The sequence below is a fragment of the Barbus barbus genome (assembly GCF_936440315.1).
Source record: "Barbus barbus genome assembly, chromosome: 49".
Classification (NCBI taxonomy): domain Eukaryota; kingdom Metazoa; phylum Chordata; class Actinopteri; order Cypriniformes; family Cyprinidae; genus Barbus; species Barbus barbus.
The window spans coordinates 13,129,346-13,156,788 of NC_136727.1; the positions used below are offsets into that span (position 1 = coordinate 13,129,346).

General features: G+C 36.7%; 1 protein-coding gene across 2 annotated transcripts in view; it reads right to left on the minus strand.

Moving 5' to 3' along the window:
- The window catches only part of LOC306867671 (nuclear receptor subfamily 5 group A member 2-like), a 58,623-nt gene that overhangs the window by 21,404 nt on the left and 9,776 nt on the right, over positions 1–27,443 (minus strand). For both annotated transcript variants that reach the window (XM_079413472.1, XM_079413473.1), the window contains exons 4-5: positions 25,400–26,094; positions 1,262–1,381 (exon numbers count right to left, since the gene is read on the minus strand). In XM_079413472.1, the coding sequence (XP_079269598.1) occupies positions 1,262–1,381; positions 25,400–26,094 (815 nt within the window). The remainder of the gene's footprint in view (positions 1–1,261; positions 1,382–25,399; positions 26,095–27,443) is intronic.

The following is a 27,443-nucleotide window of genomic DNA, read 5'->3' on the forward strand; positions in this document are numbered from 1 at the left end:
ACAAACGTTCTCAGATTTTATTGCTCAGAGGTTGCTCTTTCATGGCTCAAGAGGCTAGAAACCACTTTCACACTAACCAAACAAATCAGTTTCTGATAGACTCAAATAGACTCAACGCCAAAAGCTGTGAAAGAGGAGTTCTCAGTTGTGTTTCTTTTAAGTATCAACTTTGTCTCAAATGAATGACACACTGTAGGAAAAAGTACAGAGCTGTAAAATTATGTATATATAATTCAGATAATCGGATATTGGGAGAATTTGATAAGAAATGCTTGAGTAATACTGAAAAACTTTTGAGATGTTTTTGAGACATCAAATATGCTTAATTTGTGTTTTCTCTGTCCTTTAGTTGACTTGGTGGAAATCGCATCAGGAGCTGGTTTTGAACCCGCATTGATGGCTGTATAATTGATCAGAGCTTGTAAATTTGTTCATCGTGTAATCTCATTATTGTCTAGAAGAAACAACAGAGATATTTTTGAGACATTAAAGATTTTTAGTTTGGGTTTTCTTTTTCCTTTAGTTGACTTGGTGGAAATCACGTCAGGAGCCAGATTCGAAGTCAAATCGCTCTCATCCTTAGTTGACCTCTCCATATCTATGTTATATATATATCATATCATTTATCACCTGTAATTCACTTCTGTTTTGATACATAATCCTCTGATAAGCTGTGAAAGTTCTCCTGCTCACGAGTCCCTGTGTTTGAGCTGTCACTACAGTTGGAGATCACTTTGTTGAGCAGGAGAGATGGAGGGAAAAAACATAGAATTAAAAATTAAACTCAAGCCTTACTGACAGGCGGAGAGAAGCATATTTATTTATAAGCAGTTTAAACATCTTCTGGAAGTGTGTGTGCATGTGCTGGAGTTGAAGACAGATTTAAAGGTCCTCGTGTGCAGAAAACTTCAGCTGAGCCTGAGGCGTCCGTCCAGCGATGTTCCTCAGAGACGACTGAGGTAAATCATACATATCTCCTGCTTTCCCTCCCTGTCCATCTCTCTCTGTGTCTCTCATCCCTTCTTCACCGCGATGACTCGAGCATGCTTAACTAACCATTTTATTTATTCGTTCACTACGCACTTGATAAGAAGTGTACAATTGATTATTCTGGCCACATTAGTTTATACCTAAGCGTAATCTATTTTTAATGGAGTGGTCGGGGCAGTCGATAGCACTTTAAAGGATGTTGATCCACACTGGCAAAAAGGCCTGATGAGATCTACGGGGAGGCATGGAGGAGACTTCAGCGGATGCTCACCTGTTGCCCCGTCACCAGGAGGATGGAGCCCTCTTTGGCGTGCATCACCTGCCGGAAAACGTGGTCCAGGATGAGGAGTTCACTCCAACAGTTCTGGAGAAGCTTCATTTGGTCGTCAACCTGAGGAGAGATCAATTAATTTGTGTTGTCCTGTAGCAATTGTCATAATCTGAAACAATATATTTTTTAGCATATTTAGAGTTATTAAAAAGTTATTTTAAATTGTAATAACATTTCACAATATTTACTGTTTTTACTGTATTTTAATCAAATAAATACAGCCTTGGTGAGCATAAGGTGAGAAGAAAGAAGTCTTGAAAGAAGTCTTGGTGAGACTTCTTTCAAAAACATTTAAAAATAGTAATTATTCCAAAATTTTGATCAGTATTGTAGAAACAACTGTTCACAATCGATCAATCTCAGATGGATAAAAATCAGTTTAACATCAAGTTCTGTTGTACATTTTCGTTTCTCATTTAATTTGCCAAATATGCCACTTTATGGAATTAAAAAGGCTTACAAATGTCATTTATTTTTGATTATTCAGACACAAAAGTTGTAGTTCAGTCATCTGTCATTTTAGTGTTATTTCAACCTTCGACACTTGTGTCTGTGTGTTAGTAGTCCGGACAGCCAGTAGGAAATCAATATTGGTTTTTAGGTCGCAAGAGGTCGTTCTCGTGTGAACTTCACCAAATGTCACTGTTTTTCACCCGCTGTTTATTAATCTGTTTGTCAAGCGATACAGCTTCATTTATCCCTTTTGATTAAGTAGCGTGATTAGCGTTGCGCAGTTAGGTGAACTTACGTTGAAACACTCTCACATGGGAGTTAAACGGCTTCAACAAAGCATTCATTGTCACCCTTCTTGAGTTCTCATGGCTCCCTTGGTCAATTATTAAACGCAAAAGGTGAAAAGAGCTCTTTGAGTCCGATATTGACAAGAATGAGGAAAATTTGTGAAAATCTGTCTGACTATTCCTCAAACGTCTACATGTTGATTCTCAATTCACCCATGAGAAAAGTTTACAAAAGGGTCATGAAAATACAGAAATGTAATGATTATGAAGCCTCATGATAACAGCGAGTCGTGAAAATAATACTTGTGGTTTCTCAAGGCAAAGATAACGTGAATGAAATGCCTCTTACTATCTTGGGAGGCTCCATTGATATCTGGTTCGGATTGTTTTGACTGCTTGTGATTCTTGTTTGTGCTGCTCTCATAGTCATAACAAATGCTACGAAATCAATTGAAAGAATGGATTTCCAAATCCGACAAAGCAAAAGCCTCAGAAAACCAATCAAATCTCTTCTTGTTTGGTATCGTTGCATCACTTACATCAACTCTTTTACTGAACAATCGATACTGTATGGCCTAATGTCATAAAATCTCCAGGTTTTAAATACTAGGGCTGCAAGAAGCAAATATATGCATTTGGCATTGTTAACACGTCTCATGTTTCAATTCATGCAATTCTACAAAGAAACCTGTCATTTAGTCTGTTTTTTGACAGGCTTTCTCATCAAAGGCCTTGCCCTCACATGAGCCTCTGATGCCCAGCGCTTTTGGGTCATCAAACAGGGACGAGGGTGCCATGAGTCAAGGCAGGGGAAGACACTGCAGACCGGGACCGCTGCCAGAAACATGTCAGATGGGCAGAGAAGGCATCTCTGACCTTTTAAAGTGCGTCTGACACCGCTGTTTCCATGTCAGCTCACTTCCCTTTGCACTGTCACAGCTATGTGTAACTCGGCTCTGAAGTACACTTACGACAGGCAAGCTATGTCCTCTAACACTGGAGGTAGTGACTTTGTAGGTTTGATACACAGTGGCTATCAAATGTGATCAGCATTCACATTTTTCTGTGTAAATCATTTGTAAAAATGTTTAATTATTACGTATTATTCTAAATTTTAACATGGAATTTAGTCAAAAAAAATTAAATCTCAAATCTCGAATTTCTGTGTAAAAGTTGTAGAAATATTGTTCGTTTTATTTACTATTCTTAAGACAGAATGTTTTTACAATTTACACAAAGTATGATTTAAACAACTGACACTCAAATACGTACAAAAGTTTTCATTTATTGGGCCTCATTAGCCAAACGTGAGCAGAATGAATTGTGTAAATTGATTGTAAAACTACTATTTTTAAATACTATTAAGTCTGAAAATTTGACAATTTACCAAAAAAAAAAAAAGTTTTGATGAACTATTTACATAAAAAAATAGTGCCTTTATTGTTACCCAGCAACCCTGAAAAATATGCAGTATTTGAATGTTTTACAATGTCATACAGTTGATGGGATTAGTATTTTTTTTCCTGCATGGATCACAGGAATAAACTCAGGCAGACTCACAGACTGTAAATTCAGCTGTATAATCATGACAAGCTAAAAATAAAATGTCAATCGGGTGTTAATGTTTATCTAGATAAGCTGGTGGTGTAAGGTGCTGGACAAATACCTGGAGGCCAGCCAAATAAAAAACACGCTTATTGATTTCAGTCCAGAAGCATTAAATTAGGAATCTGAGCTTTTGTTTGACTGAATAACAAGCAATTAAACATAAAATCTGTTGACCTACACTGAAATCTCACAATACACAAATTCCTCTTACATCCCTCAGATATATAAGGTGTGCAACAGCTAAAACTCAATTTTTTGCGTTTATTCATGTGCTGTGCTTCCAAATTTCTCAAAATCAGAGCTTTTACTTTCTTATGATAAAAAATACATATCCTCCAAGAAACCAATTTAATTCCTTTACGGTCATTCAGACATTGCTAGATCAATGTAGCGATCAATTGCTGAGCCCCCATCCTGCTCCTAAAGAAGACCCTAAGACCCAGTCTGCCTCAACGGCACGTTGAACAGCATTAGGGATATTGCCAAATGAATGTGCCATGATTACTTGTTTTATTAATTGTTTTTTTATGTAAAGGATGTGCAAATATGTCTCATTGCATATCCATAAGTAATATTTATTCATCACTGCCTGAAAGGGTTGACCAGTGATAATAGAATACACTCCAAATTGCCAAATACAACCTTTTTTTTTTTTATCCTACATGGTTTTGGTAGAGCGCCACAAGCATTGTTAAGGCACGAGTAACGAGCTTACACAGCTGGAACTGCTTTTAATAAGTATTTTTTGTTGTTTTTGAAGTGCCCTAATGAACAGATTAATAGAATCTCCTTGAGTGCCCATTAATGAACAGAATGAGACGAATTATTTATTTACAACTAAAGGCAGGCAGTGAGTGTGCGGTCCACAATCACATTTGCATAAATATGAGGAAGGGAGAAAAAAATAAGATATGAGGGGGTAGAAAGAAAATAAAACCCCTCCAAAATCTTTTGACCTCTTGGATGTGGATCAGCGTTGCTGGTCGGTGAAACTACAGGTGAGGTTTGAAGTGCACTTCAATGGTGCCGTCAGGCGGTGAGCTTTGAGTTGTCTTCTGTGGACATCTGTTCGTACGCTGCTACACGCACTTCCTTTCTGACAAATAGTATTTGATCTTGGATGTTTCCCTTCTGTTCGTGATTTTTTACAGCAGTTTATATAAGAAAAATTTAGCAAAATAGATCATTACATGAAGAGGTTTTTAAGGTGCTGCTAAGGTGTTTTGGGTGTTTGCTTACTGAATTAGGTCCCTGTTTTTTCTTCTATAAAAGTGTAATCTGATTATATAACTTGTGTTACTTGTAATGCATTACCCCAACAACACTGATTGTGACGACGCCTCAAGAAATGTAATATTACTATTACTATATAAATCTCTCAACAGCAAACCGCACAGTTTAAGGTATCATTAACATCCGTAGCAAAAATGGTAACAAAAGTTGAGTGCCTCATCTCTTTATCAACACTAATAGTTTTTGGAAACCTATAAATGTACAGTTACACGCATGGGAGATAATTTAAGTGTCCCCGAATCCTCAGAGGAAGTGCTAACAATTTGTGCTGAGGTGTCACATTCTGGCTTCCTCTTTTGCCGTCCCGTGGGAGCTGATTTGATGTGCTTTGGATGCTCGAGACTGAAGAGCCTGGTTTATTTGGCCTCGCTTTTCACTGATCTTGTGGAAATCTCCTGGCTTGTTTGTCATGGCAGGGCCTCTGTTTGCTCCCTTGCTCTCTTGCTGCTAGGGGGTCTGATAAGCACGCTGGGACTTTGAGCAGGTGGCCACCAGCCGCTGCGGCTGCATTGCTTCATACCCGTGCTCCTCTGAGGGAGCAGCCTGGCATCTCACTCTCTCTCCAGACTTATTTTAGAGTCTGATGTTGCTTCATATTGGATAGAGCCTAGTGAAAGTTTTAATTTGTACTAATGTGTATTAATTATCTATATTTGGGGCAAATAGCTGACCATATTCCAGTAACTGGTGTGCTTTAAAGATACAGTTTACCTACAAATTAAAATTGCATCATATTTTACTCACCCTGTTGTCCCAAACCTGTATGACTGTCTTTCTTTTGAGGAACACAGGAGGAGACATTTTTAAGAGCAGCACTTTTCTATACAATGAAAGAATCCAGGAAGGGCATAAAAGTGCTTTAATAGTCCTGAAGTTTCCTAATGAACTCCACAATTATTGAGCTTTTCTTAAAGAGATAGTTCACCCAAAAATTCTGTCATTAATTACTCACCCTCATGTCATTCCAAACCTATAAGACCTTCGTTCATCTTCAGAACACAAATATTTAACACTGTAAATAATATAACACTGTATATTTCTGATGAATTCTGAGAGCTTTCTGACCTTCTCATAGACAGCAAGGATCCTTACACGATCAAGGCTCAGAAACGTAATGTTGTTTACTTTGTTTACGTTTTGATCTGAATGTAAACAAAATATCCGTGTACATATGTTGTTTAAGTATGTGATACTCTCCAAAATGGCGCTTTAGAGAGACGCGGAGGCGAATTGTTGAATAAAGTCGTTATTTTTGTTTTCTTTGCGCACAAAAAGTATTCTCGTAGCTTCATAAAATTACAGTTGAACCCCTGATGATTATTTTAAAGATGTCCTTGCTACGTTTCTGAGCCTTGATCGTGTTAGGATCCTTGCTGTCTATGGAAGGGTCAGAGAGCTCTCGGATTCATCGGAAATATCTTAGTTTGTGTTCTGAAGGTGAACGAAGGTCTTACAGGTTTGGAACGACATGAGGGTGAGTAATTAATAACAGAATTTAAATTTTTGGGTGAACTATCGCTTTAGGTTAAAGTGGAGAACAAGATTTTTTGTGAATCACAAATTATTTTCAATATTTTTTACAAGAAAAGCTATTATATGACTTGAAAAGAGTTGGGAGTAATATAGAGCAATAGCCGTATGCACAACATTTATGGTGAATGGCCAAAAAATGCTTTCATTATGGAAAATCGCAGTTAAGATTCCTCAAAATTTCTAATTTCGTGTTCAATGGAAGAAAGTAAATCACAAGGGCTTGGAATGACTTGAGGGAGAGTAAATTAAATATTTAAATCCAAAATGTGTATTTTAAAAACTGTGTACATTTTTAGGCGCAACATTATTAAAATGTGCTCAAAATGTTTAGATATGTTACGTGTGGCGTGTTGCAGCAGCCTAAGAAAGGCTGGATGCAGAAACCGACTCTCAGCAATGCAAACTATCCATGCTGTAATCTTGTCCCAGTGATGTCGTGTCCATGGGACATATAGATTATGTAGGCTTTCACTGTGTGCCTGACAGCAATGTAAATAGAGATGTCATAAAATATCTCTGGGAAAACATTTGCATTCCTTGTAGTAGCTAAATCTGTGAAGACTTCATGGTATTCTGTATCCGAGTGTCTCTGTGAGGGGGGATAAACAGATGCCCATATTTCATGTGTTAGTGTGCAGGTGAGCAGGTTGGGACTCGTCCAAGGCTAGCAAGTGGACACCGAGCAACTCAATGGAGTGGTTGGCTGATGCTGGGGCTGGAGGAGGGGTGTTTGATCGCTCGAGACGGGGAATAGAGATTGATCAGTTCCCACGGTGACTGCATTAACACTCTCCCGAGTGTGACTCTTGACCTGTGAAACACCCAGAGTTTGATTGGAGCTCCTCAGCAGCCCCTCATCATGTTATCCCACAATAAAAACAACACACGTCAGCATTCAGCAGAGTTTAGTGGGAGATGTCAAACATCTCAGGACATCACAGAGATGAATGAGACTATAAATGCTGCTTCTAATTAGTGCTCAACCCATGGGTTTTTCAATGGCTTATCACAATAAACGCCACAATCTCTTAAGTTGAGGTGCAGGGCAAGATTTTTAGGGAATCACAATTTATTTTCAATGTGTTTCCCACAAGAAAAGCTATTTTATGACTTCAAAAGAGTATTAATATAGATCAATAGCCGTATGGACCATATAACAAATGCTTTCATTTTGGAAAATCGCAGCTACGATTCTTCACAATGTCCCATTTTATGTTCAGCAGAAGAGAGAAAATCGTAAGGGCATGGGGACATGAGGGAGAATAATTAAATAAATATATATAAATCCAAAATATCTAAAAAAAGAAGAAATTCACACCTGCTGTGCCGTGGTCAGCTGCCAGCAGTTATGTTTCTACTTCAAGGACACTTACTGTGTATCTTTTCAGAATGAAACTGAAACAGGTTCTTACAGTCTGTTCTAAATCAATATAAAGCTATATTGCCACATACTTGGCTAGAAAACTATAGTAATTAATAAAGCACTGAAAAGTGCATATACTGTATATGTTCTTACATGTATGTACTTTCCTGAGGGTTTTTGGTTACTTCTAGATGCTATGATTAAAGACTAATTAATTTAATTCATTCATGAGCAGTAAAGTGGCAGCCTTTCATTAATGAAGTGATATTCAATAAAACCGTAACCTTTTTTCACTCTGCATGCTTTGCAAAACTCTAATAAGTCTCTTGAGCAACAGCGCAATCCAGAGAGAACGGAAAGATGAAATTAGGTTATGAGAACAAAACAAAACAAAACTTATCCAAACCTTAGGCCATTTATCGAGTCCATCTGAGCAGTTGTTTCAAACAATCCACATAAAAAAAGTGTACAAAAAACAAGTCTCTTCCAATGGATCAGAGGGCTTAAAGCTAAGAAGCTATCAACTAATTATCAAAAAAACACAGCAGCTCTGATCAATTATTCAGCTGAACATTAGACTCCTAATATACATGCAGTCATGGGAGGGAAGGCTCTCTGAAGTACCACACACTACGCTACTTTACCCCAACCCCCATTTCCACGACTCAGTGAGAAAATAATGCTCTCCAAATCCACAATGAGTTGTGCACGCCACGTCGAGCCCGAATCGATCGCGCTTCTCCATCTCTACACCGTACGCACACACATATTCACAAGCACCGTCTCGCGTTTAGAATGATCGCTGTATTTTTATTTGATTTTATTTCCCCCTGTGCCGTATTTTCCCCTCAATTCTGCGATTTATGGGTGTCTTTATTGGCGACGGCTGTCAATATTTATGGCTTTTGTGTGACACGCTGACAGACAACAGGAAATGACTCTTGATTGGCTCTGTTGGGAAATGGGTCCAGGTAGGCCGGGGCTCCTGTATTATTTAGCTGGGAGAAGAAGTCGCCTACCAGAGTGGCTTTATACGTCTGTCTGTTCTCGTCTGTAAGAGTACTAACGCAAACGCCATTAGTAACTGCATCATCTGCTCTTATTGAGGCCCAAAAGAACAGCTGATCTCTCAATGTATATTTACATTCAGGCATTTCGTTCATTTTAAACCCTATTTAGAGTAGCTTTTCTAAATATTTATGTATCAAAGATACATTTAATTGCCATCAAGGAGTAACCTTCTTTGCATGCATTTGGATGAAGTGATATATATATATATATATATATATATATATATATATATATATATACACACATATACATACAGTATCTCACAGAAGTGAGTACACCCCTCACATTTGTGTAAATATTTGATTATATCTTTTCATGTGACAACACTGAAGAAATGACACTTTGCTACAATGTAAAGTAGTGAGTGTACAGCTTGTATAAAAGTGTAAATTTGCTGTCCCCTCAAAATAACTCAACACACGGCCATTAATGTCTAAACCACCGGCCACAAAAGTGAGTACACCCCTAAGTGAAAATGTCCAAATTGGGCCCAATTAGCCGTTTTCTCTCCCCGGTGTCATGTGACTCATTAGTGTTACAAGTTCTCAGGTGTGAATGGGGAGCAGGTGTGTTAAATTTGGTGTTATCTCTCTCACTCTCTTATACTGGTCACTGGAAGTTCAACATGGCACCTCATGGCAAATAACTCTGGATCTGAAAAAAATAATTGTTGCTCTACATAAAGATGGCATAGGCTATAAGAAGATTGCCAAGACCCTGAAACTGAGCTGCAGCACGGTGGCCAAGACCATACAGCGGTTTAACAGGACAGGATCCACTCAGAACAGGCCTCGCCATGGCCGACCAAAGAAGCTGAGTGCACATGCTCAGAGTCATATCCAGAGGTTGTTTTTGGGAAATAGACGTATGAGTGCTTCCAGCATTGCTGCAGAGGTTGAAGGGGTGGGGGGTCAGCCTGTCAGTGCTCCGACCATACGCCGCACACTGCATCAAATTGGTCTGCATCGCTGTCATCCCAGAAGGAAGCCTCTTCTAAAGATGATGCACAAGAAAGCCCGCAAACACTTTGCTGAAGACAAGCAGACTAAGGACATGGATTACTGGAACCATGTCCTGTGGTCTGATGAGACCAAGATAAACTTATTTGGTTCAGATGGTGTCAAGCGTGTGTGGCGGCAACCAGGTGAGGAGCATGGTAGTGGGAGTGTCATGGTCTGGGGCTGCATGAGTGCTGCCGGCACTGGGGAACTACAGTTCATTGAGGGAACCATGAATGCCAACATGTACTGTGACATACTGAAGCAGAGACTGGGCCGCAGGACAGTATTCCAACATGATAACGACCCCAAACACACCACCAAGACGACCACTGCCTTGCTAAAGAAGCCGAGGGTAAAGGTGATGGACTGGCCAAGCATGTCTCCAGACCTAAACCCTATTGAGCATCTGTGGGGCATCCTCAAACGGAAGGTGGAGGAGTGCAAGGTCTCTAACATCCACCAGCTCCGTGATGTCATCATGGAGGAGTGGAAGAGGAATCCAGTGGTAACCTGTGAAGCTCTGGTGAACTCCATGCCCAAGAGGGTTAAGGCAGTGCAGGAAAATAATGGTGGCCACACAAAATATTGAACTTTGGGCCCAATTTGGGCATTTTCACTGAGGGTTGTACTCACTTTTGTGGCCAGCAGTTTATACATTAATGGTTGTGTCTTGAGTTATTTTGAGGGGACAGCAAATTTACACTGTTATTCAAGCTGTACACTCACTACTTTACATTGTAGCAAAGTGTCATTTATTCAGTGTTGTCACATGAAAAGATATAATAAAATATTTACAAAAATAAGAGGGGTGTACTCACTTCTGTGAGATACTGTATGTATATATGCAAAAGCCTCTAAGTGCCATCTGAAATTTTCTTCTAAAATTAGCATTTTTCTCAAGTCATCAAAAGTATTGTTCAAATTTTATTTATTTATTCATTTATGTTCAACTTATGTATAATTTACATACATTCACCAGACTAACAGGATGAATTAAGTAATATTAGAGTATAAAATATCAAAATAGCAAATAATAGTTTTAGAGGTCATTTTATTGTTTCAAAATTATTATTTTATAATTTATCTGCAAGTATAAAATGGATTAGAAACAATTAAAATTGAATTGAATTTATACTATATGAATATATTTCATAAATGTACACACTTTTTCTTGTTTTTGTCATTTTAAATGTAATTATATTTGTAATGTATGTTTATAGAATTACACACACACACAATATTCATAATATAAAGTTTTGAAACTAAATGCAATATACGTTTCCATAATATAACAAAGAAAAAGTATGTATTCGTGCAAATATGTGTGTGTATGTTTGTATTTTATGTATAATATATATTTCAACTTTAACATTTATTATTTTAGTATCATAAATTACTATAATAATTTATTATTAGTTTACTATACTACTATAATAATTCACACATTGTTTATTTTTTATTTTATTATTATTATCTGTAATCCTTACATTATTATATTATATTGAATATAGTCTTTTTCAATAGTTCATATATATTTAAACAATTAGACAAAACCTTTTTTATATATATAATATGTATTTGAACAAAATTAAAATGTATTTATTATTTTATTACTATTAATTTACTATAATAATAATTCACACATTATTTATTTATTTATTGTAATGCTTCCATTTTTATATTATGGCTATATATTGCATTTATTTATTTTTAAGTTTTTTTCAATATTTATATTTTTTGTATTCTGGCATTTCATCAATACCATAGTGTATAAATTGTTTTTTCATAATCAAATCATTATTATGACTTCATTTGGAGCAAAAACCTTTGTAATGAGTGATACTGGTATTAAGCCTAACAAAAAGTGAACTGGATAACACTAGATGGTCTCGTGCCAAAATGTCAGACGACTGCAGCTGCAGACCACCCTCCTTCACCAAGCCTTGCAAACAGGTACAGAGAGAATTAAAAGGCCTGCTCACACAATCTGAGAGAAACATTACTGTTTTAACTATTATGTCCCTATAGTGCCATTTTTGGCATTGCACCATTGTAACGCAAAAACAGCTGTCAACACGTCAGTTGAGTGTTGGCCTTGTGCGAATTTGAAATATTTTCCCCTCCTGTAGTTCAGAAATGGTGAAAGCTTTCTTTCATCTTCGTCAGGGGGTCAGGAGAAAGAAAGAATGCAATTACAAAAACTATTCTGAAAGTTACGCTCATTGATGTAATGCATTTGGAAACGTTTAAAAGTGCTAAGGCGATGCCAAACGAACCTAAACTGAGGCAGAAATAAAAGATATAAGCCAGGTTAATGAACAGGTGGCTTTGTCTTTTTCTGATGCCTTGGTGAACACTTCTTCGCAACGGCGTCTAACGTTCTCCAGCTGAATCACACATGCCGTTCATCAGGAGCAAATCCATTCACACAATCCAGTTAAATATAAGTGTAAGCCTAGCCCGCACGCTCCCTGTCTTTCTGACTGCAGGCCTTATCTATTGTCTTTGGGACCTTTCAGCGCGTCCGGAATAGACAGCTGTAAATAAGAAGCAAAAATAGATGTCGTAGACAACTGCTGACAGAACAAGGCGGAGAGGGGACACTAGAAACCTCATGCCTGCGCTGATTACTACAAGTTAATTAAACACTGAAGGACAGACAACAGCAGATCCAGATGAATTAAACAAATGCTCTTTTGTAATGCGCACGTAAAAAGTTTTACACTTTCAGTTGGCGCTTGCATTCTATGGATTCGTTTCAAACCCATTACATAAAACAGGTGCAAAACTACAGCTGCTGTACAAATTTAATTTACAAGTGTGAGGTGTACGAGGTTGAAGAGAATAATTATAGAGGGGAAAAGGCTAAAGCCTGAGTGACATTTGGGGTGCTTGACATTATGGACTTTAGTCGAATGTGCCAAAATTACATGTACCTAAAAAAACAACAACCTCAACATAAAAAAGCAAACACTTTTATGCCAGTATAATGTTCAAACATTTAATATGTACTAAAATATTCTATCAATGCATTAAAATTCATACAAGCAACGTGCAAGCTTTGAGCAAGAGTTACGCCGCTGAACATCTTCTCAGTCAATTCACTATACAGAAAGTAAAATGGAATGACGGAGTAATGATGGAGCTTTCGGCATCTGACGCTGCATATTCTCTCAGAGATGACGAGAGACGAATCTACTTCAACATATGCAGATAACGGTATATAGCTAGCTAACTGCTTTCATTTATAGGCTACCCTTAATATTTCTCTTGTGGCCCCTACATAGTGAAAATAAATTGAGAAGAAACGTATTTCGTGTTAAACAGGACGCTTTTGAAAGTCGGTGCTTGAAATAAAAGCTTTTTTTCATTGATTTTGATTGATCAATTCATTGATACAATCAATCGTTCGGTTTGTAATGCACACCGAACCGAAGGCCTTGTACCAAACGGTTCAATACGAATACGTGTATCGTTACACCCCTAATTTGCAGTCATGGCCAAAAATATCGGCACCCTTGGTAAATATGATCCAAGGGTGCTGATATATATATACTGTATATATATCTGTTTACCAGATATATATACTGTGTACCAGAAAATAATTTATAATATAAAAGTATACATATAAAATTGTATATCTATATATTTATTAATTAGTTATAAAAAAAATAACGCGATTAAAATATTTTAACACAGTTAATGCACAGACCTGGCCCCAGACCTGAACGTCATTTTATATTTCATACAGTTGACTGATGACAAATATGATGCAGGGCAACAATGCCATAAATGTAGTTATGCCCTATAATTCAAGATATTGGGGCAAAAAATGCCCCTGTATGAGTTTTTGTCTCCTATTTATTTCACATGATAAGTGTTATCACTCAAGCAGTATTACACGAGTGCTGATTTTTTCCCGCATATCAAACATTTAAATGTGATTTTATACAACAGTTCAGTAAATAAGAAGTTGATATTGTGTTATATTTTAAACACAATATTATGTGCTTTTGCTCAATTTTGCAGAGGACATATATTACCTATAAAGCCACAGCAGAATTGCTGCACGTCTCCGAGCAACACAGCGGTGTTTCGTTTCTGAATGAATCCACGTTTTGAACGAATCGTGTGAATCAATGATTCAAAAAGCCATTCATAGAGAGAGCTGTTTACATCATTCCTGAATGAATCAGCCATTTGAACGAATCATAAAGGCATTTACTGTTGCCTGCTGGCAGATTTAGTTTCTTATTTAGAGTATCATTTCATAAAAAAATAATAATATTAATAATAAAAAAACTTTAAAGGGATTTCACCAAAAAAGGGGAGTTCATCAAAAAAAAATTAATTGTGTCATCATTTACTCACCCTCATGTTGTTTCAAACCTTTCTTTTGTGGAACATAAAAGAAGGTATTTTGAAGACTGTTGGTAACAAAGCTGTTTTGGATAGCTATCAATGACTTTCATTGTATGAACAAAAATACTGAGACGTTTCTAAAATGACCTTCTTTTATGTTTCATAGTTTATGTTATGCCGTTGTAGCCTAAATGTTTACGTGTAACAAATTTTATGTTGAATCAAATAAAATATTTCTTTATAAAGCTACAATTTGTAATGTCTACTTGATGATTTCTCATTTAACACAAACATAGCTTTAAATAATCTTTTGTGGGTATTTTCAGTCAAATTATTTTGTGATTAATTAATCAACACCATGTAATCAACACATCATGTAATTAATTAAATTAAAAATGTAAATCAACTGACAGCCCTAAAATATATACAGTGCCCTCCAAAAGTATTGGAACAGTAAGGCCAATTCCTTTATTTTTGCTGTAGACTGTAAACATGGGTTTGACATCATTATCATTTCAGCTTTTATTTACAGGTATTTTCATCTGGATCTGATACACAACTTAGAAGATAGCACCCTTTGTTTGAAATATAAAATATTGCATGCATTTACGTATCAATCGCTTAAAATCTTGCATGCATTTGGATTAAGTAACATACTTATACTTACTAATTGTATATGAGCAATATCACATGAGTAGAAGTGCGATATGGCTGTATATCGCACGGCTGTGATTCCATAAAGTACCAACTTTAGCAATGCTGGAACTGATGTGTGTGTGTGTGTGTGTGTGTGTGTGTGTGTGTGTGTGCGTGTGTGTGTGTGTGCGTGTGACACGATCACTTCAACTGTTTCCTAATACAGTACCAGCAGAATGAACTTTAAACACTTATCATCTTAATAATGCATCACTATAGAAGTCTGCTTTTATTTGTGTACACTCACAATGAAAACCATGTGAGTTTCCTTTCTGTGAACAAATTAAGCCTGTTACAAAAATGAACTGAAACTCAGCATATATAGGCTGTTACGTGTCGCACTGTTTTTTCCTCTTATTTATCTGTTAACTAAATCAAATATATTTCAAGAATTTATTCCTTGTATGGTATGTATATATACTGCATATATTATATATATAATGTAATGTAATATATAGTATTACTATTATACTACTCTCTGTTTAAAATAAATGAAAAGAAACCGAGCATTGTAGATTTGTTGTTTTTTTTCTGTTGTACAGAAATCGTATCGAACCGTGACCCCCCGAACTAAGGTACGTACCGAACCGTGACATCTGTGTACCACCCCTAATATATATATATATATATATATATATATATATAGATAGATAGATAGATAGATAGATAGATAGTTACAAACACTTTTATATTTTAAACATGTGAGTGTATATTTTTGTGTGAATATACAATTAATTACAGTATCAAATATTAAAATAAACAATATTATCATTTATATCACAATATTAATACATTATTACAACTATTTCACATATTTAAATAACATATAATTACATATCTATTTTGTAAAAGAAAAGTGTTTTTCTTTTTGTTTTTTTTAATGGTGATTTACAGCAATTCCATCTACTAAATCAAAGCATTTTGTTTTAAAACGACATCTCATGAATGCTGATATTGTGGCGTTTAAATGCAAGGCTGATATTAAGGCTCTTGTACGAGACGCTATTTTGGTATAAAGCAACTATTTACTGTTATGAGGGCAAATGTGCAGCCGTTTTTACTTTTCGACTAGTACATAAGGGGTGAAAATGTTGATTGAGTTGATTTGTTAGCTTAAATCAGCCTCTTCGGAGCAGTTTGTCTGCCGCCGGCTCGGTCTGATTGGGGTGTTTTGGGGCTTCACTCTACATCCTGGTTTTAACAAGCATCCAGTGCGGCCAATAAAAAAGGCTTTTACCTTAATCGCCACAAGATAATATCAAACATTTGTCCCTTTCCGGAGTGCAAAGTACTTACAAATGCCGAAGATAAAGAAAAGTAAACATATTTCTGTATTTCTCTCTCTTTTTTCCCTATTTGCGAGGAATGGAAGCAGCGGTACGAGTCCATCAGCTCCTGGGCAGGACCTAGATGTTCATGACAGGCTTTTATCCCTCATCAAAGCAACAAGTGGATGAACAGACTCTTCTCCGTCCGCTCAAAACGCCTCCCAGGAGTCTCCCACAGGCCCTGAGGGGAGTTCGGACCCTAAATCTCTCCTTTTAACAAGTGTACGCACTTCCTTCCTTCGCCCGGTAAGGCCTTGAGGGAGCAGGGCGCATTTTTCAGGGAGAAAGAAAGAGTGAAGCTGCCATATAAGAAGCTCTGTATGCAATGCCCCATGAAAGAGAGCTGTAGATGCCGTGTTTTAAGAGCTGCGATCTGATTGGCTGATTTATTTTACAATTTTACAAGGTACCAGACTGCTACAATGAGCACTTTTGAAGAAGAACTATAGGAAAGATTTGCAAAATATGGCAAAAAATCTTGGCACAACATAAATTTTTTGTTTTAAATGATTTTTAAGTCAGCAAAGGAGATACACTACCCTTCATAAACAGATTTATTGATTTTGAAATAAGTGTCATATTCGATTTAAAATACACTAAAAACGTAATATTGTGAAATATTATTGGCATTTAAAATAACTGATTTATTTAATTAATTCTTGAATTTTCAGCATCATTACTCCAGTCTTCAGTGTCACATGATCCTTCAGAAATCATTCTAATATGCTGATTTGATGCTCAAGAAATTTCTTCATATTATCATTGTATCATATTATTATCATATTATCATTTCTTCAAGTATTTATCAGTGTTGAAAACACTAATGCTGCCTAATATTTTTTTATTTTTTAACTTTCATTCAATATTTTAAATAGAAAGTTCAAAAGAACAGGATTTATTTGAATTAGATTTTTTGTTACATTATTAATGTCACTGTTGTCACTTTTAATTAATTTAATTCATCCTTACTGAAAAAAAGTGCTCTTACAAAATTTCTTACAAAAAAAAAACTTTTAAACAATAGCTTATCTTTGAACAGAACAGCATTTATTGCTCTTTTTCTGAAATTTATAAGAAATATCCAGAACTTTTGTATGCTATTTTCTTTACTTTAGGTTTCTTGTTTAAAGTAATAAATAATACATGCATCTTTTCATTCATACATTATCCTTACTAAATAATAAAAATATGAATTTCTTTACAAAAATGCATATTTGAGTGAAACAGTATCTCTCTCTCTCTCTTTTAAAAAAAATAAATAATACATTAAATAAATTAACTACATCATAATAAAGTAATAAATTATAATGAACAGTAAATTAATTAACTGTGTAAATAATAAATAAGTAATAAAAATAATTTTGATACTTTTAGGTCTATTTTTGCTTAAAAGTATTAAATAATAAAGGCATCTTTTCATTTATAATTTATCCTTACTGAATAAAAATATGCATTTCTTAAAAAAAAAATCTCTTTTTGAAAGAAATTAATATTTGTATTCAGTAAAGATAAATAATACAAAATTTAATAAATAAATTACATCATAATAAATAAATGAACTAATAAATTCTAATAAATAAATAATTAATTAACTAAATAAATAATCAGGCCTTTTGGGTGCTATTTTTGTTACTTTAAGGTCTGTTTTTGCTTCAAAGTAATAAATAGAAAATGTTTCAAATAAAATTTGAAGTCACATTCACCTTTATATTCTTTAACTCTGAGGTAGAAATGGGCTTCATCAATGACTGGCCACTTCAAATGTCAGACTGTCTCTTCCTGTCTAAGCAGACGGTTTTTGTCCAGAATCTGCTGCTGAGGTAAATCAAACGAATGTGCGACTATTGATTGACAGACTCAAATAATGAGCTTGTAATTATGACCTTTGTAATGATTAAACATGTACAAATTAATAAATGTTTACATGCATCTCTTCAAATCCACCTACCCTGCATGATCCACCTTGAACGTTATTATAAATTTTCCTGGCATCTTCAGGGGGCACAAACCTGAACTTCAGCACTGCAATATTTATGAAGTGCCAGAATACCGCATTCTTCCAGAATTCATGACAAGACGGAGTTTTTGTCCAATTGTGCATTATTTATGAATGAAAAGAGGCCTTTGTGGACGTTCTCCTGCTGCCCATCTGATCAAACAGACATTGTTACCACTAAAATAGCATAATAAAAAGAGCGACGGGAGACTAGCCAGAGAGAAAATATGTACAGGAGCAGACCTTACGAAAACTCACACACTATCTCCAATCCAGCCAGTGGATATCATCTATCAGTGGACAAATGCAGGGAATGCTGTGTCTCAAATGAAATAATATATCTTTGAAAGCCTACGCCTGCACCAGGCCCAAAGCCCATATATCAAGTCTGAGCGGCTGGTGGATCCGGTCCAGGGGCCATTAACCTCCCACCTGTTCCCCCCCCCGTCCTTCACCACGCACCCCTGCCCTTGGTGCCGCTTCTGGGGCTCGTTCGGCCCCCCTTTCCCCTCATGACAATAACCCCCCATGCCACACGCCGATGTAAAGCGACGCCAGGCTCGGGCTGGAATAATTCAAATTCGGCGGACCAGGGACACGGTTACAAATCTCGGCTCACTCGCTCGCGAGGCTGTTTGTCAGGAGGCGCGCTGGCTTGACCTCAGGCCGTCTGCGAGTCACGGGGAGGGCATGAGACGCTGTGGCCCGTCTGGGTTGTATATGTGGAGATGAAGCTGGGGTGGGGGGTGATATAAATCGTGCGCAAGTTCACAGATCCTGACCGCAACGCCTTATTAATTTCTGCAGATGCGACGGCCACGGAAATTACAGTCTCTGACCTGAACCTCTCAAATTGGACTGGTGGATTAACAAAAAGGGAAAAGGATGAGAAAAAGTATTGCGGAGCATAAAAATATTAATGGAAGGTGAAAACATTCCTCTTAAAGTCAATCTGAAATGAATACAGCATTCATATGTAGTGGCCTCAAATGGTATTTGGTTATCTGTTTTTGAAAGAAGGCTGCATTTATTTAATCTAAAATACTGTAAGAACAATAATTTTGTGAAACATTATTAAAATTTCAAAACAGTGATTTATACTTGAATATGTTTTTAAATATAATTTATTCCTTTAATGCAGTGCTGAATTTTCAGCATCATTACTCTAGTCTTCAGTGTCACATGATCCTTCAGAAATCTTTCTAATATGCTGACTTGATTCGCAAAAGAAGCATTTCTTCTGATTATTATCAATGCTGAAAACAGTTTTGCTGCTTATTTTTGTGGAAACTGATGATGATGATGTTTTTTAGGATTCTCTGATGAATAGAAAGTTCAAAACAACAGCATTTATTTGAAGTAGATTTTTTGTAATATTATAAATTCTCTTTTGAATATTTCAATGCATCTTTGTTTAATAAAAATAAATCTAACTAACCCCAAACTTTTAAATGGCAGTGTAGGTCACACTTAAAAATGTAGAAATGTCATTGGATTATTTAACAAAAAATCAAACGAAGATGTATTTATTTTAAAGAAAAAGAGTGCAAACACTTTCCATGCAAAAATATTCACATAAAGAAACCTGCATGAAAACTGAAAAAAATAGTTTATTATTATTATTATTATTATTATTTGCTTGCAGCTGCCACTTGTTTTGATATTTTTGGTTATATATATTTTTTCATGTAATGAATAGGAATAAAATTCATAGTTTTTTTTCAAGTGTGATTTAATTGTCCAAACACTTTTCGATGCCACTGCATAATAATAATAATAATAATAATAATAATAAAGTCTCCTACGAATATCCTAGTATTTTGGCAGAATATAGTATGTACTACACACAGTATGGGAATTTTCTGAAAGCATGAAATACCTGGAAAAATAATTTTATATATATATATATATAATTTTATTTATAAAATTATAAATATATTATATTACACAATACACAATTTTGTAAATTTTATATAATTATATACATTTATATATAATTATTATACATTCCATAATTAAATATACAAAAAAAAAAAAATGCAAAATTCCAAGTGGCATCACACATAGCGTGAATGAATAGTGACCATCTAGACACTGCAACACTGAAAGTGCCACAGGGAGTGACGGGCAGCCACAGACCATCCCCTATCTCCTGTCCTCTCTCTCCTCACAGCTGCTTTTTCAATAAGCACGAGTCTCACGGCTGGGTGCAGGTTGGAGAACAAGGCCCTAATACAGTGCTGCTTTACTTAATGGCAGGCCTGGTATTGTCATTCAATTCACTGTCGAGAGAGAGAGAGAGAGAGAGAGAGAGAGAGAGAAAGAGAAAAAGTGGCTAACAGTCCCTGTGCAGCCGTGAAAGAATAAAAATAAATATTGGCGCCACATGTCAGGGTATTGTAAGTTTTGCACAGTTGACTTTTATCAGCTCGGAGGACTAAATTTAAGACAGTACATCTGTGGCACGATATCAGCGGTGATTAAGTTTACCCAAGTACATTGTGACGGGGACAGAAAAGCTGCAGGAATCCTCACTAGAACGATAAAGCCTGTGGTGAATCTGTGCTTTTTAATGCCATTGTGTGCTGAGGAAAAGCCAAGTGCATGCATCCTATCCGTTAAACAATAGCCCACCGTCCACAATGAAAGGGTGATCTCTCTATGGATGTGAATCACTCTCCACATTATGGGCCGGGCAGCTAACGACAGAGCCAGGGGAGGACAAGCACGCACACGGGCCTCATACCAGCTCATATTGTCAATGCAAACACTGGGAAGCCTGCATCTGTTTCCCCCCCACCCGCTAAACATGACTCCCACCCTTAGCATGACAAACCACCCAGATGACGGAGATGCTGCTGGCACGCACCTTCAAAAGCACACACACAAACACGCTATGATGCATACGGCAAGCATTTTATCATTTGTACAACAAGCAATGAATAACTAGCTAGCTTCTGTACAGCACTGTATTCATTAGCAAGCAATTTGGGAGAATAAAATTGTGATTTTGATTTAGTTTTACAGGCGATTTCATTCATTAATCCTATAAAGCCTACTGTCTCATATTTGGTACAACAAATTTCTAAGGTTTCTAAATTATGAGCATAGTTAATTCATAATGAATTTAGCTTCTATTCAACATTGTTTATATTAGCAAGCTATCTGCGAGGATAAAATATAGATTTTGATTTAGTTTTACAGGTGATTTGATTCATTAACCCTATAAAGCCTACTGTATCATATTTGGTACAACACATTTCTAAGGTTTCTAAATGATCAACATAGTTAATCCATAGTTATTTTAGCTTTCTATTCAACTGTGTTTTTATTGATCAGCTATCTGGGAGGATAAAATTGCAATTTCATTCATTAACCCTATAAAGCCTTTAAACATTTTAGCATTTGTACAACAAGCAATGAATAACGAGCTAGCTTCTGTACAGCATTGTTTTCATTAGCAAGCTATCTGTGAGGATAAAATAACGATTTTGATTTAGTTTTACAGGTGATTGTATTCATTAACCCTATAATGCATACTGTCTCATAATTAGTACACAAATTTCTAAGGTTTCTAAATGATCAACTTCTTAGCTTCTATTCAACATTGTTTTTATTAGTCAGTTAACTGGGAGGCTACAATAGCAATTTTGATGCAATTTTACAAAGCCTTTTTGTTTATTAACCCTATAAAGTCTGCGGTATCATATTTGATACATAACCATAATAAATTTATAAGCTCTCTAAATTATCAACACAATTAAATGAGCTTCTGTATGACAGTTTTTATTAGCCAACAATCTGGGGGACTACAACAGAAATTTTGAATATTTTGCAAGCCATTTTTTTTCAACCTTATGAAGCCTACTGTTTGCAAAAAAAAAAAAAAGCTAATTTCTATGGTCTCTAAATGATCAAAACTCCTAAAAAAAAATCCTATTGATTGCTAGATCGATAGTTTTTTCCCCCCTTCAGGTCATGGTTCATGTGTATTTTTCTGTGAAATCTTTACTGATCATAGTATATCATCATTGTATTGCATTATATGTTTTATCCTTACATAAAAACTACAGAACTTTGATCATGAAACAAAGCATTTAAAAATCATCTTACTAAGATACATTACTGGTAGATAATATATAGTATATTTATAAGTAGTCTGCTATACTGTTATAAAAATCTACATAAGCTACCAAAATTTCATCTATTTTCTTCATAACTTCTATATCATTCTATATGAGCCATAAAAACCTCATGTATTAAATATGATCAAAAAACACTTTTTAGATGTTTTAAATATTTTGCCTAAAGGTCCAATAAACTGTTTTAATTTAAATGGTTAAATGGGTTAAAGGGTTAATAGGGTTAAAAGTCTCTTAAAACAGTTTTTTGCTGAAAAATATGTCATGTCTGGGGTCGATTGGTAGCTAAGCTAATTTTTTCTTCTTTTCCCAAATTTTACAGCTTCAATGTCGCCCAAGTGTGAGAAATGGCCATCGGAATGTTCCTCTCATTTTTTTTTCATGTGTCTGAACACAATAGTGAGCTTTCTTCAGAGATCCCATCATGACCAAATATTTATGAGAGTTGTAACCGAAGTCTAACTTATGGAAACTAAATCTTTAAACACTTGGCAGACGTTTCACACCCGGCTCTATTACGAGAGAAATTCTTTTGTTCTTACGAGGCTAATAATAGTGCTGTAAATGTAGATATATTTATAGACGACTCACCACCCTCCCAGACAAGCCTTATATTCACTTGTATTTCCTGTGTTTATTATATGCTACCCACCACTTTGTCATTAGCTCGCTCGCGGAATATTCGCAAATTACTTTTTTCACATTAATCTAGTAGTTAAAGCATTTATTGATGTCTAAGGTGGTTTTGGGTTGCATACATCTATGAGCTCTCTACAAGCAGGTGTGAACGCTAGCATATGCTAGCAGTGGTTGTTTACACAGGTGCAGCTGTATAAACATACTAATCTGCTAGCGTAGCACTGCTAATGAAACTGTTGATTTCAATTATTAGCATGTTAGCCAATAGCACCTTTCGAGAAATTTACGACTCACTAAATTCTAGGAAATATGAATAAATGTGAGGAGAGACATTTCACGGCAACATCGGCAGCATTTACTGCATTTCTGTGCCATTAAACTTGAATATATAGCTCTTGTCTTGAGCTCTCAAATGGATGAAGCTTGTTAAAACCGCAATGTTACGTGGGATAAACCTCCATCAGCATCACAAAGCTCCATGGGTAACAATAGCTGTACGAGTGTTCACTAATTAGAGTCAGGAGTGGGTTCAGACTTTCTAGTGCTACCTTTTTTGTTTGTGGTTTTTCCGTTAGCGCTTCAATGTGCGATTTAGCGAGGGCACATGAGAGCTGAGCTAATTACAACTTCACCGCCACGCTACGACTGCTAATGTCAAATTCGACAGCTACGCCCTTGTCTCTTTTAACAACTATTGTGTAAAACAATTAGCTGGGGCGAGAAAGTAGTCATAACATCAAGGGAAGCTACTCCACCATGGCGAAAGGTGAAGTGCAAACACAATTAAAGGTAAATGATACAGACAGCAATTAGCCAAACACAAATGCTAATCCATGCGAAAGTGGGAATACAATGCTTGAGCTAAAGAGCACGAGAACAGATAATAAAGCTCTATAAGTAAGAGCACAGGGAAAAGCGTAACATACAGCTTTATAACAATGACATGAAAACTGAAATATAATTAAAATATGTATAAAAAAACATTTGCATATCCAGATATCAAAATAGAGATATATACTATGAGATACATTTCCAGATATATACTGTAGGTCAATCCTCAGTATACATGAATTGTATTACATCTCAAGAGCTACTGAACGGGATGAGAGGAAAACAATAACGTGCCTGTAGCTCTAACAGCACAAAATGAATGATTTGAATTGGGTGCTGTCAGATTTCCTAGTAGCATATCAAAACATGTCACGGGCGGGTAAAATACAGCATGCAACTAAAATCTTTCACAGAGGCAGACATGCACGAGTTACTAAAACTCTCACAGTCTTCTCAATCCCATCAATATTTCTGTCAGACAGATGTGTATTGTGAAAAAAAAAAGTTAAAACAAGCGAAAATAAAAAATGAACGACACCTGACTGGCCTCTTCTGTGTAGTAAACCGTCAATTATAGATCACTGTGTGTCAATACATCATTTGAAATACTCACACAAATACATAATGTATTTTTCAGGCCGTCCCGAAAAAAAAGTCATCACATATAGCCTTGAGACTCTGTCATTATTTATGGAAAACTGAACTAATTAACTGTCCAGTCAAATGGCAACATTTGTCTCATTCATATTAATAGTTTGACTAGTGTACTGTAGCGTTGAGTATGCTGGGAAACATTATAGGTGAGATTCATCAAAATGTCACGTTATTCTGTCATTCTAAGTGTACTTGATTAGTAAAACCCCATTCACACCAATTTAAACTATAGTTTTAATAATTGTTCTAATACTATGAGAATAGCGAAGTCCACAACAGAAGAACTATATTGTTTTAATCACTTTTTTACATTGGCAGCCAATCAGGATCCACCCGTTGTTAAAGCACTAGAAATGTACTCACCCTCAGGCCATCCAAGATCGGAGATATGTTTGTTTCTTCATCAGATCAGATTTGGACAAATTTAGCATTACTTCACTTGCCCACCAATGGATTCTCTGCTTCCTATGCAGCTTTTTGCTTCACAAGATGTTAACTGATGTACTGGAGTCGTGTGGATTACTGGGATGTTTTTATCAGCTGATTGTACCATTCACTGCAGAGCATCCATAGGTGAGCAAGTGATGTATTTCTTCAAGTCTGTTCTGATGAACAAACAAACTCATCTACATCATGGATGGGCTGAGGGTCAGTATATTTTCAGTACTATCTGTAAAAACCTTCATTCGGTATTTTCTGAGAATTATACTGAATTGTAGGCCAACAGACATCCATGCTGATTCCCAGCTCAATGTAAAATGCTTTTAGATCACTTGACGTTTTTGACCACCCAACACCAAACCAACGAAAGCATCACGTACCTTCAGTTCCCGGAAGAAGATGCTGCTCCTGGCCCATTCTACAATGGAGAACAGTGTCTGGTCGGCCATCTTGCACATGAGGCCAAAAGTGTTGAGTTTCTCATGCTTGCCTCGGCCGGCCTGCTCCTGCTGGAGGTACGCTAGGATCTTTGCTTGCACCTGGGGCTCGTCCGGCTCGCACTTGAGCAGCTCCACCACCAGGTGAGGGAAGGTGGGTGGTGATCCGCCCACGTAGGCTTCTACGTACGGGTAGCCCATGAGGGACTCCGGCGAGCTTGTGTAGGGGTCGGGATACTCTGACTTGATGGTGCGGCTCTGGAAGTGACCGTATGCCTGGTAGCCCTGCAGTCCTCCAGCATGCGGCGGTATGGCCATGCTGACCGGTGATGTGACGAAGGGACTACGGTCAAAGTCTGCAGGTGGCAGGCCTGCGCTAGAGGAGCTATGGTGGTGGTGATGGTGGTGGTGATGATGGTGGTGGCTCAGTGGAAGCCCCTTGGAGGCTGAATGGATGTTCTGAATGGCAGAGGTAATGGTGAGGTCCGCTGGGACGGTTTGCATGACTTGCGTCATGGCCTCCAGCTTAAGTCCGTTGGCCCGGATCAAGGCTTTTTTCTGTTGCTTGAGCGCCCGGTCTCGTTTGTACATGGGGCCGAACTTGTTGCGACCTCCTCTCATTCGATCGGCCCTCACAGCTTATAAAAGGCAAAATACAAAATGAGTCAGGTATCAGTTCATGAGGAAATCACAGAATTTACTTTTATTTTTTTTTAGATAAAATGTTAAAATAATAGATAAAGTGTGTAATGTCTGTGCCACTAGTGTCACCAAACGGAAATGTAGAAGTAAGGACTTTTTCCCTACAGGTTGTATGTTATTCAGAACTGAATTGAGAATAGCATTTAAAAACACATTATATTCCTGTATGTCAGTGGAGTTTGAATTCAGGTAGTAAACAGGATGTAGAATTGGAATTTAAATTTAAAGAAGTAGAATTTAAATAGATTTTCATTGGTCTAACAAAGAGATAGCCCCACCCACAACTCGCGCAATTGGCTGAGCCGTTGCTATGTTGGTCTGATCAGGATTCTCAAACATATTTTTGAAAGCACCAGAATGTTTATACATTTCAAAGGAGTAACTGGCAAATTGCTTATAGTTACTTCGTTAAGTATACAAAAACAAAAGTATTTTAATATCAAAAACATCACACACTTCACCTTTAAATAGTGAAATAAAGTCAGTTTTTGAAGTTTGGTACACAGTTTCAATTGATCTACACCACAGCAGAGAAGACTGGCCACACACTTTTATAGGCTGGTTATTTATTTGCTACAAGCAATCAGTGTAAATTTCATGTGATAATTTTACATTCAGTGGTGTTAGTTTGTGTTGCTGCCCATGTGACCTGTTTTTTCAAAGGCAGACCTAGAGCAAACTCAGCATAATCGCGCCAGAGGACACAATTTAGAGAGAAACGATGCTAATGATTCAATATTAAACTGAAGCGAGACTAAGTCAAGCGGACGAGATCATCATTATGGCAAATAAATGAAGAGAGTGCCATTGCCCGGAAGCGACTCTGATCCCCGTCACAGGGCCGTAGAATCCACTTTCGTGTGCTGGGTCCCATGTTAATGCGTTTGTAAACGCGTTGGCGACTTGACCACCGCTCGTTACGCCCTAATATCTTACGAACGGTAGATCTTAAAAATATAAAACAATTAAAAGAAAACCCTCGGTCCAAATCTGCCTTGGGAGTGATTTTAATGGTCCTTGTCACAGCGGTGAGTGTTTGTGTGTGTGTGGTTGTCACTACATGTGTGATCTGATTGATCCGGTCGAGAGGAGGCAAAGTGTTGCCACTGTGATCCCGCTGACAGCTCTCATAACAGTCAAAAATGATTCCTGAGCAAGTTAGTGGGAGATTTGTGTGTGTGTGTGTGTGTGAGTTTTTGGCCCTTAATGTGGTTGTTAAAAATGTATCCAATCAGAAAAACTGTGGTAAGTTTAACTATTAATGATTCCTGAGCAACAGGGTAAT